The following is a 21,300-nucleotide window of genomic DNA, read 5'->3' on the forward strand; positions in this document are numbered from 1 at the left end:
CAAGCTGGAATCGAACCTGGAACCCTGGAGCTGTGAAGCAATTATGCTATCCACAATGCTACCGTGCTGCCCTTATGGACTGACCTGATTAACACTACACCCTGTATGCTTCATCCTATGCCGGTGCTTATGTAGTTACCTTGTGTACCTTGTGTTGCCCTATTATGTATTTTCTTTAATTCCCTTTTCTTCCCATGTACTTAATGATCTGTTGAGCTGCTCTCAGAAAAATACATTTCACTGTACCTCGGTACACGTGACAATAAACAAATCCAATCCAATCCAATCTTATTGAATGGCGGTGCAATATTGAGGGGCCGAATGGCCTCCTCCAGCTCCCACCTCGTCTGTTCTTCTGACGTAATCTGAGATGATTGACAGATGACGTGACTGGTGGTTCATGCCTGGTGATGATGCAAGGGCATGGCGAGGTGATGTAAACGCGCTCTGACGTGACGACATCACGCATGAACATGACGTAACGCGCGGTTCATACGCATCGGCCGTGACGTCGGGACGCGCAAGATGGCGGCGCTGGTGCGGGCTCAGTGAGGGGAGGGGGGAGCAGAGCGGGGGCTTTGATCGCCTTTCAGCGGCCTGGAGCCGGCCCAGGCCCCGGCCTCGGCCCCAGGCCCCGGCGCGGCAGGCCCGGCCCGGCACCGTGTCGACATGACAGAACCGCGGAGGGTGGCCTTCAACACGGTGCCCGCGCCTCCCGCCGCCGCCGCCTCCTCCAAGAAGAAGCGGCGAGAGGAGCGGGGCGGCCCGGCTCCGGCTAACGTCCGCTTCGGCCTCCGGCTCAGCGAGCCCAGCGACCGGAGCCACACCGAGTACAACTACAACGAGCTGCTGCGGGAGGCCAAGGTGAGAGCGGCGGCCCCCATCCTCCTGGTGTTTCATTGCGATCCGGGTACCCCCACAAATACCCCCTCACCACATAGTGACCCCCTACCACTGGCCAGGACCCCCACCCCCTCCCACCCACCCATCCCCCCCCCCCCCCCCCCCTACCACTGGCCAGGACCCCCCCCCCCCCCCCCCCCCCCCCCCCCCCCTACCACTGGCCAGGAACCTCCCCCCCTCCCCAACACTGGCCAGGAAACCCCCCCCCCCTCCCCAACACTGGCCAGGAACACCCCCCCCCCCCCCCCCCCAAACACTGGCCAGGACCCCCCCTCCCCGACACAGGCCAGGACCCCCCTCCCCGACACAGGCCAGGACCCCCCCATCCCAACTCTGGCCAAGACACCCCCCCCCAACCTCTGGCCAAGACACCCCCTCCCCAACTTTTGCCAAGAACCCCATCCCAACTCTGGACAAGACCCCCCCCCCTCCCCAACTCTGGCCAAGACCCCCCCTCCCCAACTCTGGCCAAGACCCCCCCTCCCCAACTCTGGCCAAGACCCCCCCCCTCCCCAACTCTGGACAAGACCCCCCCTCCCCAACTCTGGCCAAGACCCCCCCTCCCCAACTCTGGCCAAGCCCCCCCCCCAACTCTGGCCAAGACCCCCCCCCCATCCCCAACTCTGGCCAAGACCCCCCCCAACTCTGGCCAAGACCCCCCCCCATCCCCAACTCTGGCCACGACCCCCCCCCCCCCCCCCATCCCCAACTCTGGCCAAGACCCCCCCATCCCAACTCTGGCCAAAACCCCCCCCCCCAACCTCTGGCCAAGACCACCCTGCTCCCCAACACTGCCCAAGACCCCCACAAACTCTGGCCAAGACCCCCCCTAACCACTGGCCAAGACCCCCTCCAGCTCTGCCGAAGACCCACCAACTTGTTCCACCCTCCCCCACCCGTTCCAGCCAAGTGCCCCCCACCCGTTCCAGCCAAGTGCCCCCCACCCGTTCCAGCCAAGTGCCCCCCACCCGTTCCAGCCAAGTGCCCCCCACCCGTTCCAGCCAAGTGCCCCCCACCCGTTCCAGCCAAGTGCCCCCCACCCGTTCCAGCCAAGTGCCCCCCACCCGTTCCAGCCAAGTGCCCCAAGACACCCCGCTCCCCTCCCCCCTCGACCCGCCGTTCCATCCTGTCCTCATCAGCGATTCTCTTTGTCGAGCAACAGCCTTTAAATCTAGCAATTTGACAGCAGAATTACAATTGACATTGAAATTAACCAGCTGCTTCAGGAGGGATCAGGCCTCCATTTATGAACACAGCAATTATTTGCAGGGCTGTAACTTGTGCACCCAACCAGCCTTGAATAAACAACAAACATGCTTTTTAACTTAAATCCTAAAGGACTCGGGGACATCCCAAAGCCCCTCGAGGCTGCCAATTTGTACATAGCAACATCCCAGAGTCGGCAAACATATTACATTGTCAGTTTGGGGCCGATGCTTGAGGGATAAATGTTGACCAGGACGCTAGGAAGAGCTGCCCGTTCGTTCATTGTGCAATAGGTTTGTTTTTAACAAGCAGACTGCTCCTTACTCTAAACTGTCATCCGAAAGATGGCACCTCCAACAGTGCAGCACTCCCTCAACACTGACATTGAGGGGTCAGTCTAGATTGTATGACCCAAGTCTGGTAGTGCAGCTCGAGGCCACAATCTATTGATCTTGCTGCCCACTGAGTCACACTGGTAATGGTTATGTTGCAATTGTATAAGGTGTTAGTGAGGCCACACCTGGAGTATTGTGTTCAGTTTTGGTCTCCTTACTTGAGAAAGGACGTACTGGCACTGGAGGGTGTGCAGAGGAGATTCACTAGGTTAATCCCAGAGCTGAAAGGGTTGGATTATGAGGAGAGGTTGAGTAGACTGGGACTGTACTCGTTGGAATTTAGAAGGATGAGGGGGGATCTTATAGAAACATTTAAAATTATGAAGGGAATAGATAGGATAGATGCGGGCAGGTTGTTTCCACTGGCGGGTGACAGCAGAACTAGGGGACATAGCCTCAAAATAAGGGGAAGTAGATTTAGGACTGAGTTTAAGAGGAACTTCGTCACCCAAAGGGTTGTGAATCTATGGAATTCCTTGCCCAGTGAAGCAGTTGAGGCTCCTTCATTACATGTTTTTAAGGTAAAGATAGATAGTTTTTTGAAGAATAAAGGGATTAAGGGTTATGGTGTTCGGGCCGGAAAGTGGAGCTGAGTCCACAAAAGATCAGCCATGATCTCATTGAATGGTGGAGCAGGCTCGAGGGGCCAGATGGCCTACTCCTGCTCCTAGTTCTTATGACCCAACTTTTCATTAAGACATGAGGAAAGTCACGGTGATGAGAGTCTGCGTGACTTACTAATCTAACTGCAGCAACAATCCACGTTCCTTCAACTGCTAACCAGCCCGGGCACAGATTCAAAGGGGACATAACCAAGCAAGGAATAACAATCGCAAATCGGACTGCATTAGCTGGAAATCCAGGATTGGGATCACAGGCTGCAGGCTTAGTTTGTCAACTCTCCTGTTGCAGCACCACTGACATGTTAGTCCCGACCGCCTTCCCTGGCACGATATTCAGTACGTTTCTCACTCTTTGGGTAAGGAAGTTCTCCAAATATTTGCTTTTAAAACCAGTTTACATCCCCTGACCCGAATTCCGGGAATTGCTGTGAAGTAATATTCTGGGATTGCCGCAGTTCAAACCAATTCAAGCTTTACCGGCAGTGCTGCCTGCACTTGGGGCTGTTTAGCACACTGGGCTAAATCGCTGGCTTTGAAAGCAGGCCAGCAACACGGTTCGATTCCCGCACCAGCCTCCCCGGACAGGCGCCGGAATGTGGTGACTAGGGGCTTTTCACAGTAACTTCATTTGAAGCCTACTCGTGACAATAAGCGAATTTTCATTTTTCACTTGTGATCAGCTTTATGGCCGGGGCGGCACGGTGGTGCAGTGTTTAGCACTGCTGCCTCGTGGTGCTGAGGACCCGGGTCACTGTCCATGTGGAGTTTGCACATTCTCCACGTGCCTGCGTGGGTCTCAACCATACAACCCAAAGATTTTTCTTTCTTTTATCTTTTGTTAAAATTTAGAGTACCCAATTCATTTTTTACAATTAAGGGCCAATTTAGCGTGGCCAATCCACGGGCAGCACGGTAGCACAGTGGTTAGCACAATTGCTTCACAGCTCCAGGGTCCCAGGTACGATTCTGGCTTGGGTCACTGACTGTGCGGAGTCTGCACATCCTCCCCGTGTGTTTCCTCCGGGTGCTCCGGTTTCCTTCCACAAAGATGTGCAGCTTAGGTGGATTGGCCATGATAAATTGCCCTTAGTGTCCAAAATTGCCCTTAGTGTTGGGTGGGGTTACTGGGTTATGGGGATAGGGTGGAGGTGTTGATCTTGGGTAGGCCTCCTACCCACCGCTAACCCACTGCGCCACCATGCTGCCCCCCACAACCCAAAGATGTGCAGGTTAGGTGGATTGGCCACGCTCAATTGCTCCTTAATTGGATAAAAAGAATTGGGTACTCTAAATTTATATTTTATAATTTTTAAAGAAGCCTTCTGGCCGCGTTTTTGCTTGCACTGCAGCTGCAAGTACTTGGGGTCAGCTCCATGGCAGTTTGGTGTTTCTCTTTTGTTTCTTATTATTCTTTCACGAGTTGCGAGTGACGCTGGCAAGGCCAACATTTGTTGCCCATCCCAAATTGCCCTTGCACTAAGTGCCTTGCTGGGCCATTTCAGCGGGCATTTACGAGTCAACCACACTGCTATGGGTCTGGGCTCACATGATGGTGGATTTCCTTCCCTAAAAGACATCAGTGAACCAGATGGGTTTATCGATAGTTTCCTGGTCACCGTTACTGAGACTGGCTTCACATTCCAGATCTTTATTGACTTGGCTTCCAATTCCTTCAGTTGTTGTGGCAGGATTTGAACCTTTGAGCATTAGCCTGGTCCTATGAGTTACTAGTCAAGTGATGTTACCACTGCCTCCCCATGTGCACTACTCAACATGTGGATTGTGGCTGGCAGCTAAAGATCCAGGCCTGAAGCCGAGTCAGGCTTGTCAGCAGCAACAAGAGATGTGAACCCACTTGCTGCTCTGAACACTCTGGATTCCTGCCTCCCTTGAAATGGCGATTCTTCTGAACGGGCTAATTGCTCGCCTTTGGCTGACCGCTGGACGAGGGTCATCGCTAAGATCAAGTGATCTCATCCATCATTTCTCAGCCTTTTGGCTAAGATCAAGTGTCCGATCAAGCCCAAGTCAGCCTGGATGTTGTATCACAGGGGTGGGCAAACTACGGCCCGCCAAAGGTCTTTATGCGGCCCACCAAGATCAAGTCATAAAAAAAAACATTAAAAAATTTTTTTTTTTTTATAAGGTTAATGGGGGGTGCTGTTGGGTTACTGGTATAGGGTGGATACGTTGACTTGAGTAGGGTGATCATTGCTCGGCACAACATAGAGGGCCGAAGGGCCTGTTCTGTGCTGTACTGTTCTATGTTCTATATGAGGCGCCCAGAATCATAACCGGGTGAAGCGCCATTTTTGAAAAGTAGAGAAAAAGAGGGCTAAGGGCAGGATGCCGCCGGGGGAAGCGCTGAGGTATATGCCGCACGCTAATTGGTTACAACCGGGACTATTAATACTATGCGGCCCTTTAAAATTGTGAATTTCTGAATGTGGCCCTTGCACGGAAAAGTTTGCCCACCCCTGTTGTATCATCTCCTGTGGGGATCATGACTTGGAACCAATTTGAATTGTTTATTTTGCACAAGCAAATGAGACAGAGTAAGGGCGTACCTTGTCTGCTTTGAGCATTGGCTCTGTAACTTTAAGAATGGAGTAAAACGTTTTTTAAAAACTCCACAGCAGCAGAAGTTCTAATTATTGGTGGATTTGTCTCTTGTGGTAGATGAGTTGGCCATCCGGCAGCCTCCGGGTGGGGGGGAGGGGGCCTTGTTTAGCTCAGTTGGCTGGTTCGTGATGCAGACCAAGGCCAGCAGTGCGTTGACGATGAATGGGCTGCTGATCAAGCAAGCTGAATGATTAACTGCCGCATCTGACCAAAGTGCAATCTTGTATTCTCTCTCAGCCAAACATCTAACTTTTTACTCATTTTACAACCGGCACCCCCGGTCGATACTGCGATTTGGTTATGTAGGAGCAAGGCATCCACCAAGGATCTTGCCCAAGGGGCTGCTCTTCACCTGTGGGCCTAGATAGTGAATGTTGGCTGCTGTTCAACAATGAAGAGCACCACAGCCTGGCTTTTCAGTCCACACTAACTTTCCAGTCAATTTCTGGACCATAGCAGTGTCTCAGCTTAAGTAAAGTGCTCTGAGACTTTTCAAGTCATGGAAGGTGCTGTATAAATGCAAGATTTTGTTTCACTGATTCTTTTCACCTCCCCTCATTAATTGTGCCATCCCCTGATTGAGGTCACTGCATTCTGCATCCTTGGAGTCCAACTCGGAACCTTATGGTTCAATATCACATTGTGGGAAATATCACATTATAACAATGCAGGAAATTGAAAGATGCTCAGTTTGTCCCTCAGCGCGATGCCTTTCTTTGGTTTGGCACTTGTGTTGGCAGGGACGAGTCCGAGAGTTGTAAACCCCACCAGCTTTGTTCATCTCTGTTCATCGTTTGCCCATCTTTCTCCACTGAAGGCGTCGGTGGGCTTTCTTCTTAATAGTTTAATTTGCCCTCCAAATGAGATGACACTGGCAAGGCTGCATTTGTTGTCCATCCCTCCTTCCCCTGGCAACTGAGAAATTTGCCAGGCCACCTCGGCGACCATTAAGACAGTGTTCTTCAAACTTTTTTTCCGGGGACCCATTTTTACCAACCGGCCGACCTTTGCGACCCATACCTGCGCGACCCACCATTTTCTCTTACCAAGTTTGCTGCTGACAAAAATGAAGGAAATGGTTTTGGTTCCCTTTGGCCCTCATACACACGCCTCTAATGGAACCTGTTGGATGAAGGTGAAGCCTTCCCGTGTCGGAAAGTATGGAGTCTCCATCTGTTCAAAGTTCTGAATTTTTTTCCTGTAAAATGTTGTCAAATAACCCCTCCGACCTTGTTTAAAAAAAATGAGTAAAATAAATGAAAAAAGTGAATAAAACCCCCCTGCCGAACTTGTAAACAAAATAAAATGAATAAAATAAATGAAAAAATGGAATAAAACCTCCCCGAAATTGTAAAGAAAATAAAATGAATAAAATAAATGAATAAAAACCACTACAGAACTTGTAAAACAAAAAGCTGCAACCGTTTAAAAAAAAAAAGTAGCTGCCGCACTGTGCATGCATGCCCGATTATCCGCACGTGCGCCGATCATTGTGCGTGCATGTGAAATACGGCCAATTAAAAAAAAAAAAACATGTTCGTGGCCGCTTGCAGCCGGCGTTATTAACAGCGATCGGGAGCACCGCGGACAACGGCTCCGCGACCCATCCGCGGGTCGTGCCCCCGACTTTGAAGAACACTGCATTAAGAGACAACCCAAAAAGGGTGGCACGGTGGCGCAGTGCGTCTTCATGGCACGAGGACCAGGGTTCCATCCTGACCCCGGGTCACTGTTTGTGTGGAGTTTGCACATGCTCCCCGTGTCTGCCTGGGTCTCACCCCCACAACCCAAAAAGGTAGGTGAATTGGCCACAATATATTGTCCCTTAATTGGAAAGAAAATAATTAGGTACTGTAAATTTAAAAATAAAAGAGACAACCAAAATATTGAGACTGGAGTTGTGCGTGGGTATGTCGGTGTAATTGCAACCTTGCGGGAGTGGGTCTTGGAGAATGGTGCAGGAGGACAGAGACTAGATTGGGCCAGGATGTCCAATGAAATGAAATGAAAATCGCTTATTGTCACGAGTAGGCTTCAATGAAGTTACTGTGAAAAGCCCCTAGTCGCCACATTCCGGCGCCTGTCCGGGGAGGCTGGTACGGGAATCGAACCGTGCTGCTGGCCTGCTTGGTCTGCTTTAAAAGCCAGCGATTTAGCCAAGTGAGCTAAACCAGCCCCAATGTAATTTGGGTCTAGCGTGAAGACCATACATTCTATCTAAATTTTCATAACTTTTTAATGTCGTGAAATGGCAAAATATTTGCCAATTTGGGAAGCAGATTTGGTTTGACTCGGGGTTTTCTGCAGTCCATGTGGAGTTGTCAGCCCGATGTGCTACAGCGCTGCCATTGGCAGGAGGGTGTAATTGCAGCGTGACACATTCACGTGAGAAATTGTCATTTTAGATGTGGACACAGGAGTATATAATGGCAAAGTTAGAAGTACTTCCATATGCAGGAGTTTTAATGTGTTTTTTTGAGGGGGGGGGGGGGGGGTTCTCCGCGAGGCTGCTGTGGATTCTGTTGAGGTCCAGCAGTACAGTTTTGTGGCAGTGGTAAATTGGACAAAAAACAAAATGTTGTACACATTGGAAAGGTGAACTAGAAGCAGAGTGTTCTGAAATGCTCAGCAGGCCATGCTGCATCTGTGCAGCGAGAGGCAGAGTTCAAGTTTCAGGTGCCTGGCCTTTCATAAGATCAGTAATTAAGCGCGGTGACCCAGCTCCTGTGCTGCTTGGAGTGGGAAATAATAGTGTTAAAGGTGTTGATGGGTTTCTGACTGATTTTATACGCTCCAAAAATTGGGAACGGTTGGACCCATTCACCTACCCTGTCATTGCAGTGAAATATGCAGAGACGCAAGTTGATACCAATGGAATATCTGCAAGTTTAGCATTTTAGTGTTTACTATTCAGGGCTTTTGCACCACAAAGTTCTGTTTTTGTCTTGAAACTGAAATTGTGATGGACTAATTTGCCTGTTGGCTAACGGTTCATGTGTAACTCTTCATGGAGGGATATTAACCTGCCTTTTTCCCTCTGGGCTACAGCAGTTTCTGTGCTCTGGAGCTTTCATTTCCATATTGTACTCCAATTTGTGAAATGTGAGGGTTGATCTATCTGTTCATCAGTGACTGTAGAGAATCCATAGAATCCCTACAGTGCAGAAGGAAGCCACTCGCCCATCAAATCTGCACTGACCCACTGAACGAGCACTCTACCTAGGCCCACTCCCCCACCCTATTCCCATAGCTCTACCTAACCTGTGGGAGGAAACTGAGCGCCCTGAGGAAACCCACGCAGACACAGAGACGTGCAGACTCGGCACAGCCAGTCACCCGAGGCCAGAATTGAACTGTGGCACTGTGAGGCAGCAGTGTGATACACTGTGACACCTCTTATTACACGTGGATCAGTGAGTCATTGGAGCCACGGGCCCTGGCGGGAGAGGGTGGGTTGGTTTCACAGGGGGTGGGGAAGGAGTGGGCTGATTGCATTGGGGCTGCAAAGCTGGGAGAGTGAAGTGGGTACAGGGACGGAGGTTTGCATGGGAGCAGAGGGTATGAATTTGCACTGGCACCACTTACCATCTAGTTCCAGGTACTAATTTTTATTTTTAAAAAAATGTATTTTATTACAAGCATGTATCAAAACAGGTTACAATGTGCAGACTGTACAGATCTTTCCCCTTTTCCCCAGGAGTGGTTAGCCCTACTGGCTCACGGTGCCGAGGGCCCGGTTCCGATCCTGGTCCTGGGTCATTGTTCTTGAGGAGTTTTCACATCCTCCCTGTGTCTGCGTGGGTCCCCCCCCCCCTCCCCACACCCCAAGATTTGTTTTAATAAATTTAGAGTACCCAATTCCTTTTTCACCAATTAAGGGACAATTTTAGCACGGCCAATGTACCCTGCACATCTTTGTGTTGTGGGGTTGAAACCCACGCAAACACGGGGAGAATGTGCAAACTCCAAACAGACAGTGACCCAGAGCCGGGATCGAACCTGATAGGGTGGAGGTATGGGCTTAGGTCGGGTGCTCTTACGAAGGGCCGGTGCAGACTCGATGGGCCGAATGGGCTCCTCCTGCACTGTAAATTCTATGCTTCAATGATTCTATCTCGGCGCCGTGAGCGAGCAGTGCTAACCACTGTGGAGCCGTGCTGCCCTCCCACAACCCAAAGATGTGCAGGGTAGGTAGATTGGCCATGCTAAATTGCTCCTTAATTGGAAAAATAAATTGGCTACTCTAAATTTATTTTTTAAAAAAGACGATCTCAGCAAATTGAAATTGTCAGAGATTTGGATCATGTCTTCCATCAATGACCTATTGGTTCAAAGTTTGGCAGGTCAGTTGAATTATGATCGCCATCCATTATCTGGGTGCGTTTCCTCAAATTGCTCATTTGTGTGAAGAAATACACCCTGATATCACCCCATGAATGACCTAGCTTTAATTTAAGCTCTTGCCCCCTTGTTGTGGACCCTTTCCCCAGCCAGAGAGAATGAGAGAAACTATCCAATAACATCATCCATTAATCTTCTATCAAAGGAACACACCTGGCCTATGCAACCTCTCTTCATAAATGGGATGATTTTTAATCTTGTTAAGATTCCAGACCCAAACATTTGTTACGATACCAGACAAGAATCCCAAACACTTTTTAAAAAATTTGTACAAGTGTGAGGAAAGAATATTTCGCTCCAGGATTGGATTGGATTTATTGGCATGTGTATCGAGGTACAGTGAAAAGTATTTTTCTGCGAGCAGCTCAACAGATCATCAAGTACATGGGAAGAAAAGGGAGTAAAAGAAAATACATAATAGGGCAACACAAGCTATACAATGTAACTACATAAGCATTGGCATCGGATGAAGCATACAGGGTGTAGTGTTAATGAGGTCAGTCCATAAGAGGGTCATTTCGGAGTCTGGTAACAGCGGGGAAGAAGCTGTTTTTGAGTCTGTTTGTGCGTGTTCTCAGACTATTTATCTCCTGACCGATGGAAGAAGTTGGAAGAGTGAGTAAGCCGAGTGGGAGGGGTCTTTGATTATGCTGCCCACTTTCCCCAGGCAGCGGGAGGTGTAGACAGAGTCAATGGGTGGGAGGCAGGTTCGTGTGATGGACTGGTCAGCGTTCACGACTCTCTGAAGTTTCTTGGGGTCCTGGGCCGAGCAGTTGCCATACCAGGCTGTGATGCAGCCCGATAGGATGCTTTCTAGGGTGTATCTGTTAAAGTCGGTTAGAGTTAATGTCGACATGCCGAATTTCCTTAGTTTCCTGAGGAAGTATAGGCACTGTTGTGCTTTCTTGATGGTAGCGTCGATGTGGGTTGACCAGGACAGATTTTGGAGATGTGCACCCCTCGGAATTTGAAACTGCTAACCATCTCCACCTCGGCCCCGTTGATGCTGACAGGGGTGTGTACAGTACTTTGCTTCCTGAAGTCAATGACCAGCTCTTTAGTTTTGCTGGCATTGAGGGAGAGATTGTTGTCGCTGCACCACTCCACTAGGTTCTCTATTGCCCTCCTGTATTCTGACTCGTCGTTATTCGAGATCCGGCCCACTATGGTCGTATCGTCAGCAAATTTGTAGATGAAGTTGGAACCAAATTTTGCCACGCAGTCGTGTGTGTACAGGGAGTAGAGTAGGGGGCTAAGTACGCAGCCTTGCCGGGCACCGGTATTGAGGACTATTGTGGAGGAGGTGTTGGTGTTCATTCTTACTGATTGTGGTCTGTTGGTCAGAAAATCGAGGATCCAGTTGCAGAGTGGAGAGCCAAGTCCTAGGTTTTGGAGCTTTGATATGAGCTTGGCTGGGATTATGGTGTTGAAAGCGGAGCTGTGGTCAATAAATAGGAGTCCTTGTTGTCGAGATGCTCTCGGGATGAGTGTAGGGCCAGGGAAATGGCTTCTGCTGTGGACCGGTTGCAACGGTATGCGAATTGCAGTGGATCAAGGTGTTCTGGGAGTATGGAGGTGATGCACTTCATGATCAACCTCTCGAAGCACTTTATTACAACTGAAATGAGGGCCACCGGACGGTAGTCAGTGAGGCACGTTGCCTGGTTCTTCTTTGGCACCGGTATGATGGTGGTCTTTAATGAGGGGGACAGATGGAGCATTGGGTGTCGCTCTATACCGATGACCTCCTGCTGTATATGTTTCAGATTCGTGGAGAGTATGGGAAGGATTATGGGCCTGCTGGGGAGGTTTGGAGGGTTCTCGGGATAGAAGCTGAATGTAGGGAAAAGCGGGATATTCTCGGTGAATGAGCTAGCACAGCGGGCTACATTAGGGGGGATGCCATTTACGGTGTTTAGGTACTTGGGGATTCAGGTAGCGAAGGAATGGATGGGGCTCCATAAGTGAAACTTAACGAAGCTGGTGGAGGAGGCCAAGGAGGATCTTAAGAGGTGGGGTACAGTACACTTAACGTTGGCGGGGAGGGTCCAAGTGGTGAAAATGAATATTCTGCCGAGGTTCTTGTTTATCTTTCAGGCTCTCCCAATCTTTATACCAAAGGCCTTTTTTCGGACTTGATTTTTGAATAGCAGTGGTCAAGAGTGTTGTCGCCCCTGGTGGGACAGGAGATGTGCTGGTGGAATTTTGGCAGTACACTCTTGAGGTTGGCCTTGTTGAAGTCTCCGGCCACGATGAACAAGGCCTCCGGGTGTTCTGTTTCGTAGTTGTTTATAACTTGTACAGTTTGTCCAGTGCCTTCCTCTCTTCTGCCTGGGGTGGGCTGTAGACCGCTGTGATAATGGCTGAAGTGAACTCATGTGGAAGATAGTATGGGCGGCACTTCACGGTCAGGTATTCCAGGTCCGGAGAGCAGTAGGTCGTCAGGGTCGCTACATCCAAGCACCAGGAGGAGTTGATGAGGAGGCAAACCCCTCCACCCTTCGCTTTGCCTGAAGATGCCGTGCGGTCCGCCCGGTGAATAGAGAAGCCTTCAGGTTGTATGGCACAGTCCGGTGAGGCGGGGGTTGAGCCATGTCTCTGTGAAACAGAGCACACAGCAGTCTCTTGCTTCCCTCTGAGAGGTAAGTCTGGCGTTAAGTTCATCCAGCTTGTTTTCGATCGCTTGGACGTTTGCCAGGAGTATGTTGGAGAGAGGGGTCTTGAAACCGCATTACTCCAGTCTAACCTGCAGACCACCGCGTTTCCCTCGCTTCCTCGGTCTGTGGTTGCGGCTGGATGATCCTGGGATCCGATGGGAGAAGACTGAGCTTGTGGAAGGTAGGTGGTTGCATCTAGCGGGGACCAGGGCACTAGTTATGTTTCTGGGGTCGTGTCTGGCAGGGTCCCGGGCGCTGGTTGAGGTAGAGGGGTTGCTAGGGTGGAATGTTTGCGATCCGGATGGGTCCTGGCGTTCTGTGGGCATGTGAATACCTTGCAGCGCATTCAGGTCCTCGCGCGGGGTCTCCACCATTTCGGAGGTCGTGGGCAGGGGTTTCCTGAGGCAGGTTGGGCTGAGTCCCATGGTCTGCTCCCTCCCTGGGCGCTCCTGGGGTTGGGTCTTGAAGTAGGCCCGGTCGGGCCTCCACGTGGATTTTTCTTTCTTCTATCTCCAGGTAGGTCGGGTTGCTGGGCAGGCCTCTCCGTGTCAGGTCGCTGGGTAGGTCTCTCGGGGTCGAGTTGGGCCGGGTCTCGTCGTCGGGGGTCGGGTTGGGAGCTCCGGGGACTGGCGTTGGTTGTTAGGCCAGGTTGGGAGCTCCGGGGTCCAGGTCGGCTCCAAATAGAGGTTGGGGCTTCACTTCCGGTTTGGGCTCGATCCACTTGCAGGTCGTGAAGATCAGGTCGGGTCGGGTCAAAAGGTCTCCACGGGCCTCGGAGGATGTTCAAGCCTGCAAGGAAAGGTAAAGAGAGAGGTTAATAATAATGTTAGTCTTAGAATTAAATTTTAAAAGATTAGAACGAGTATAACTTAAGTAAAAAGTGGATCTGTTAGGGAGAGCTCGCAGAGAGTCTCCTCGCTCCGGCGCCATCTTCTGTTCCTATCCAGGAATGATTCCACTTACCGACAGGGATATGTTATATTAAAACAAACTTTATTATTAACACAGGATTAAACTACATTTAAATCACAGAAAATAGCTTACGATTACCAGTTAAATAATTCTTAACAATAAAAGGAAACACTAACTTCTAACCAATACCATCTCTATCACCAATCAAGCCAAGCCAAAGGTCAACACCTTCACCCTATCCCCATAACCCAGTAACCCCACCCAATACTAAGGGCAATTTTGGACGCTAAGGGCAATTTATCATGGCCAATCCACCTAACCTGCACATCTTTGGACTGTGGGAGGAAACTGGAGCACCCGGAGGAAACCCACGCACACGCGGGGAGGATGTGCAGACTCCGCACAGACAGTGACCCAAGCCGGAATCGAACCTGGGGACCCTGGAGCTGTGAAGCGATTGTGCTATCCACAATGCTACCGTGCTGCCCCAAGTCACAGGTCACAAATCACAGGTCAAAGCCACTTATAAATGAAGTTTGCAAACGCAGGGATACATGCTCTCCTCTGGATAAAGATTTCTTGGAACGGCTACTTGGTGAGAGAAATCCTTTCCGACACCAGCTGCAAATCGTGCTGTCTATGCGAGACAATTGCTCAACCTGACAGCCTTTGGCAGAAGCTCCGAGCAAAACTAAAAGCCTAACTACCTGCTACAGACCTGGCTCCTCTCATTAATTACATCTCCACCCCACTTAACAAATTACGCCAATCTTACTAAGGCTGACCACAGCCCCTCAATTATCTAAACTCCAGGGCACCTTCTTTCGAGAAGCAACATTCCTATATAGGTAAACAACATACATAGTTGTGATGAATTATGCTCTCACTTTTACAACATCTAATTGGCCTTTTTGCAACCACAGAGTCTAGATACCGTAACCTAGATTCTTTAATATTACTGCAGCAGATTTATGTAGCAATCTCTATCAAAATTTGCTACATTCATTATAGTCTGGTATCATTCTGGTGAATGTGATGCCAAACCCCCCCCCCCACCGCGCGCACACGCACACACAAAGCCAATAATTCTCTCCTCCCTCACCAGGCATTGCACCACTGATACCCAGCACGCATACTAGTGCATTAGTTCTTGAGTTAAGAACAAAGAAAGTTACAGCACAGGAACAGGCCCTTCGGCCGTCCCAGCCTGCGCCGATCCAGATCCTTTATTTAAACCTGTTGCCTGTTTTCCAAGAAGTTGTTCTAATATGATCAGCCTGACATATAAGCTTGATCCTGTGCTGTGGACATCCATGTTCTTTTACCTGGGGTGGGAAAGGATGTGGGGGGGCGTGTGTGAGAGCTGCTTGGCAACCGTCTGCTGCAGGCAGACTGCATGATTTTAGTTTTTCTCTTACTTTTGAGGCACTGGGGCTAATCATAGCAGCAACTCTCCTCGACATTAGATCAGCTAACACCGCGTAAACCTGGGACTTCCATAGTCTGAGTCAGCACCTCACTGTATAGGCACCCGACTGAGACACCAGGAGAACTCTCCCGCTTATCAACCTGCACTCCCCACACACCTCCGACCAACTGTTGTGTTGTTTCAACAGAGAAATTTAGCCAATCCTGATGATCCCTTCAACCATGAGGAGAAGGAGAGAAAAGAAGTGGAAGCGTTAGCAAAGAAACTTGAGGAAAAATACGTGAGTATTATGCGTGCAAAGTGATGTGATATGGCGAGCTCGCTATTGGCAGTGTGCATGCAAGAGGTGCATCGAGAGATACGGAGACAAAGGGGCAGCATGGTGGCGCAGTGGTTAGCACTGCTGCCGTGGCACCGAGGTCCCAGGTTCAATCCCGGTTCTGGGTCACTGTCCGTGTGGAGTTTGCACATTCTCTCTGAGTTTGCGTGAGTTTTGCCACCACAACCCAAAGATGTGCTGGGTAGGTGGATTGGCCACGCTAAATTGTTTCTTAATTGAAAAAAAAAAATTGGGTACTCAATTTTTTAAAAAGCACCCATAAACCGCAGCTGAGGTAATAGGTTAACACGTTGCACAGGAATCAGAAGCACTTCAGCCCTCTGAGCGTTAGTGCCATTGCCCAATAAAACGGCATCCTGGGAGCTGGCTGTTTCAGCTCGGCTCATTTTCCCCAAGTCTCCTATGGCGCTGGGGTAAACCTCACACGGGGATATAACCTCCAAAAACACAGCAGTATATTGACTCGCCCATTTACAATCTATGATCCATCTTGCACCTGCTCTTCTGTCCCCTTAGAAGGGAAACCAAGCTAAACAAATTTTGCCAATTGCAGGGTCAAAAGAATCACAAGCGACGGAAAGACCGAATGCAGGATTTAATTGACATGGGGTACGGTTACGACGACACGGACCCATTCATCGACAACTCTGAAGCGGTGAGTGTTTCTGATTACCTGTGCTGCTGTTCCTTTGGAAATCAATTACTACTTCCCCCCCCCCCCCCCCCTTTAAAGCTTCACTTTTGTGTGTTGTAAGGAATCTAACCAGCCTCTCCGTGGGGCGAATCAGCAGCAGGACCCGCAGCACAAAGCACAGTGAAAGGTGGCTGAAATTATGGTGGTGGTTTGCCTGGTCAAGTGGCCTCCTTTTGTGCTGTAACAATTCTGTGATTCTATACAAGGAGGATGGGGTATAAAAGGAGGGAGGTCTTGCTACAATTGTACAGGGCAGTGGTGAGATTGCACCCAGAGTACTGTGTGCAGTTTCAATCTCCTTAAGGAGGGACATACTCGCATTGGATAGAGCTCAGGAAGGGCTAATTCTTGGGAAGACACGGGTATATCTTGAGAAGAATGATTGAGCAGGTTGGACTTGTACAGTTACGGGAGTTTGGAAGAATGAGTGGTGATCTTATTGAAACATAAGATCCTGAAGGAGCTTGACAGGCTAAGAGCTTGTGTCCCCTCATCGGGGAATCTAGAACTGGAAGCATAGTTTAAAACTAAGGGAGTTCCCATTTACCACCGAGATGGGGAGAATTCTTTTCACAGTGGGTTATTAGTCATTCAAATTCTCTTCCCCAGGGTTGGCTAGAGGCTGGGTCATTGAATACATTCAAGGCGGCAGACAGCCTTACCGGTGTTCGCTAATGTGGATTACTTTGTGTTTTTGAAAATCTGGAGGAAGTGCAACACTGAAAGCATGAGAACACGTCATGTTCAGAGCACTGTTTCATTACTGAATAAGGGAACTATGTGCAACCGAATCCTTTCAGTTCTGGGAAACAATTTCGCAACCCTGACAACCAGAAGGGTGATGATCTCCCTCGGGGGTATGGGTTGGCACATTTCCAGAACTTTTTTTAAACCCAAAACCCCCTCCTTCCGCACCGGATCATGAACTTGGTTCACCCTGGGGGTGGCGGATGGAGATATCCCTGAAGGCTCCCTGTCCCCTACGATGTCTCAGAATTGGGCATCTACGGGACAGAATTGCATTCCGCCCCAATCTGTAACCTCATGGCCCAGTGCAGCCCTCACTCCGCCAATAAACAGCATTAGCGCTGTTGCTTCACAGCGCCAGGGACCCGGGTTTGATTCCCGGCTTGGATCACTGTCTGTGCGGAGTTTGCACGTTTCCCCGTTTCTGCATGGGTTTCCTCCATGTGCTCCAGTTTCCTCCCACAGTCCAAAGATGTGCAGGTTAGGTGGATTGGTCATGCTAAATTGCTCTGCCATGTCCAAAATGTTAGGTGGAGTTTAAAAAAATATATATTTAGAGTACCCAATTATTTTTTCCAATTAAGGGGCAATTTAGTGTGGCCAATCCACCTACCCTGCACATCTTTGGGTTGTGGGGGTGAAACCCACGCAGACACGGGGAGAATGTGCAAACGCCACACGGACAGTGACCCAGAGCCGGGATCGAACCTGGGACCTCAGCGCCGTGAGGCAGCTGTGCTAACCACTAGGCCACCATGCTGCCCTTATGTTAGGTGGAGTTGCTGGGTTACGGGGATAGGGTGGAGGTGTGGACTTAGGTAGGTGCTCTTTCAGGGGCCAGTGTAGATGTGATGGGCTGAATGGCCTCCTACACTGTAAATTCTAGTCTATGAAACCAGAGGGGCCAGCTCTGCTTCTGTGATGGGTGTAGGTTGGCAGGAATTGGGATGAATCGAGTAGCTCCTTCAAACAAGCCAACAGAGATATAATGGCAGAACAGACTTCACATGCAGTCTGATTCTGTGATCAGTGACATTGCCCGCAGGACGTTGTATAGTCTTCAGCTGAAGTGAGGTGTAGGGCAGGAAATAACCAAACAACATGCATTTTGATGTCAGATGTTCTATCCTTGGTTTTTATTATAGTTTCACATTCATAATTAATGACAACATTTATAGCACTTGTGATTCATAGAACATAGAACAGTACAGCACAGAACAGGCCCTTCGGCCCTCAATGTTGTGCCGAGCCATGATCACCCTACTCAAACTCACGTATCCACCCTATACCCGTAACCCAACAACCCCCCCCTTAATCTTACTTTTATTAGGACACTACGGGCAATTTAGCATGGCCAATCCACCTAACCCGCACATCTTTGGACTGTGGGAGGAAACCGGAGCACCCGGAGGAAACCCACGCACACAGGGGGAGGACGTGCAGACTCCACACAGACAGTGACCCAGCTGGGAATCGAACCTGGGACCCTGGAGCTGTGAAGCATTTATGCTAACCACCATGCTACCCTGCTGCCCCAGGGTAGGAAATGCCCAGGAAATGCTTCCTATTTGGTTTCCCTGCAGTTTTTTTTCCAATTAAGAGCCAATCCATCTACCCTGCACATCTTTGGGTTGTGGGGGTGAAACCCACAAAGACACGGGGAGAATGTGCAAACTCCAAACGGACAGTGACCTGGGGTCGGGGTCGTGAGGTAACAGTGCTAACCACTGCAGCACCGTGTCGCCCGGCACATGAATTTTTAAATATGTTATAGCACAGGCAATCTTTGGTATGTGCAGGGTGTCATCACATACCAAAAATGTACATATTTCAGATTAAACCACGGGGCCACTGAGCTATGGAAACTGGGTAGTTCCAACCACTTGAACACTGCACACTTGTCTGTTTAACCAGCTGACAGCTCTCCAGTTGGCAAGGGCTCCCGCTGAAATCTGAATTTATTTTCCAGTACGACGAATTGGTTCCAGCCTCCTTGACAACAAAATACGGAGGGTTTTACATAAACGCGGGAACGTTGCAGTTCCGGCAGACCTCTGACACTGAAGATGAAGATATGGCGGGAAAGAAAAGACTGAAGTCGCCAAAAGTGAGTCGCAGTTTGATTTTAATTCCACGGCAGATGGCGAGGCTTGGAAAATATCCCAAATAATGTGTATTTTAAAATAAATTTAGAGTACCCAATTCATTTTTTCCAATTAAGGGGCAGTTTAGCGTGGCCAATCCACCTACCCTGCTCATCTTTTGGGTGGTGGGGGCGAAACCCACGCAGACACGGGGAGAATGTGCAAACTCCACACGGACAGTGACCCAGGGCCGAGATCGAACCTGGGATCTCGGCGCCGTGAGGCAGCAATGCTAACCGCTGTGCCACAATAATGTGTATTCTGACCACCCTGCCAAAAATACCACGCATAATGAAGAGAACAAAGAAAAGTACGAAGTCTTACAACACCAGATTAAAGTCCAACAGGTTTGTTTCAAACATGAGCTTTTGGAGCGCTGCTCCTTCCTCAGGTGAATGGAGAGGTGTGTTCCAGAAACATTTATATAGACAACGTCAGAGATGCTGGACAATGCTTGGAATGCGAGCATTCCAACGCCGGCATCTCCACATCAAAGAAAAGTACAGCACAGGAACAGGCCCTTCGGCCCTCCAAGCCCGTGCCGACCATGCTGTCCGTCTAAATGAAAATCTTCCAGACTTCCGGGGTCCATATCCCTCTATTCCCATCCTATTCATGTATTTGTCAAGATGCCCCTTAAACGTCACTATCGTCCCTGCTTCCACCACCACCTCCGGCAGCGAGTTCCAGGCACCCACTACCCTCTGTGTAAGAAACTATCCTTGTACCTCTCCTCTAAACCTTGCCCCTCGCACCTTAAACCTATGCGCCCTAGTAATTGATCCCTCTACCCTGGGAAAAAGCCTCTGACTATCCACTCTGTCTATGCCCCTCATAATTTTGTAGACCTCTATCAGGTCGCCCCTCAACCTCCGTCGTTCCAGTGAGAACAAACCGAGTTTATTCAACCTCTCCTCATAGCAAATGGCATTTTCCTCCAATTCATTTATATATACTGTGAACAGCAAAGGTCCCAGCACTGATCCCTGCGGAACACCACTAATCACAGACCTCCAATCAGAAAAGCACCCTTCCATTGCTACTCTCTGCCTTCTATGACCTAGTCAGTTGCGTATCCACCTTGCCAGCTCACCGCTGATCCCGTGTGACTTCACCTATTTGCCAATGACTTTTCGTGACCCCTTTTAGCCCTCCTGACTCCTTGCTGAAATTCCTTCCTACTTTCCTTATATTCCACACAGGCTTTGTTTGTTCCCAGCCTTCTAGCCCTAACAAATGCCTCTTTTTTTCGTTATCAAAGGTTCCCGAAATTTGCCGTATTTACCCTTCTTCGGCACAGGAACATGCCGGTCCTTAATTCCTTTCAGCTGACATTTGAAAGCCTCCCACGTGTCAGATGTTGATTTACCGTCAAACATCCGCCCCCAATCCAGGTTCTTCAGTTCCCGCCTAATATTGTTATCATTAGCCTTCCCCCAATTTAGCACATTCACCCTAGGACCACTCTTATCCTTGTCCACCAGCACTTTAAAACTTACTGAAAGTTCTCCCACCTGGCCGGGCTCATTCCCCAATACCAGGTCCAGTACAGCCCCTTCCCTAGTTGGGCTGTCTACATAGTGTTTTAAGAAGCCCTCCTGGATGCTCCTTACAAACTCTGCCCTGTCGAAGCCCCTAGCACTAAGTGAGTCCCAGTCAATATTGGGGAAGTTAAAGTCTCCCATCACAACAACCCAGGTGTCCTCCTGCAATACAGCTGTGATATTCTCCCTAACCAATAGCGCAACTCCTCCACCCCTTTTACATCTATCCCACCTGAAACATCTAAATCCTGGAACGTTTAGCTGCCAATCCTGTCCTTCCCTCAACTAGGTCTCTGTAATGGCAACAACATCATAGTTCCAAGTACTAATCCAAGCTCTAAGTTCATCTGCCTTACCTGTTATGCTTCTTGTATTAAAACATATGAACTTCAGGCCACCAGTCCCGCTGTTTTCAGCAATATCGCTTTGTCTGCTCTTCCTCAGAGCCATACTGGCCCTATTCCCTAGTTCTCCCTCAATGCTTTCACCTTCTGACCTATTGCTCGGGTACCCACCACTCTGCCATACTAGTTTAAACCCTCCCGTGTGACACTAGCAAACCTCGCAGCCAGGATATTTATGCCCCTCTAGTTTAGATGCAACCCATCCTTCTTATACAGGTCACACCTGCCCCGGAAGAGCTCCCAGTGGTTCAGATAACGGAACCCCCCCCCTCCTACACC

General features: G+C 49.6%; 1 protein-coding gene across 2 annotated transcripts in view; it reads left to right on the top strand.

Moving 5' to 3' along the window:
* Positions 1 to 522: 522 nt before the first annotated feature.
* The window catches only part of LOC119956330 (ubinuclein-2-like), a 108,954-nt gene continuing 88,176 nt past the window's right edge, over positions 523 to 21,300 (top strand). The window contains exons 1-4 of one of the 2 annotated variants that reach the window (XM_038783472.1): positions 523 to 864; positions 15,336 to 15,428; positions 16,042 to 16,143; positions 18,899 to 19,036. In XM_038783472.1, coding sequence (XP_038639400.1) covers positions 670 to 864; positions 15,336 to 15,428; positions 16,042 to 16,143; positions 18,899 to 19,036 — 528 coding nt within the window. In that variant the 5' untranslated portion in view covers positions 523 to 669. The remainder of the gene's footprint in view (positions 865 to 15,335; positions 15,429 to 16,041; positions 16,144 to 18,898; positions 19,037 to 21,300) is intronic. The other variant, XM_038783471.1, reaches the window with a different exon arrangement.

Source organism: Scyliorhinus canicula, chromosome 23 (assembly GCF_902713615.1).
Source record: "Scyliorhinus canicula chromosome 23, sScyCan1.1, whole genome shotgun sequence".
In the NCBI taxonomy this organism is placed as follows: Eukaryota; Metazoa; Chordata; class Chondrichthyes; order Carcharhiniformes; family Scyliorhinidae; genus Scyliorhinus; species Scyliorhinus canicula.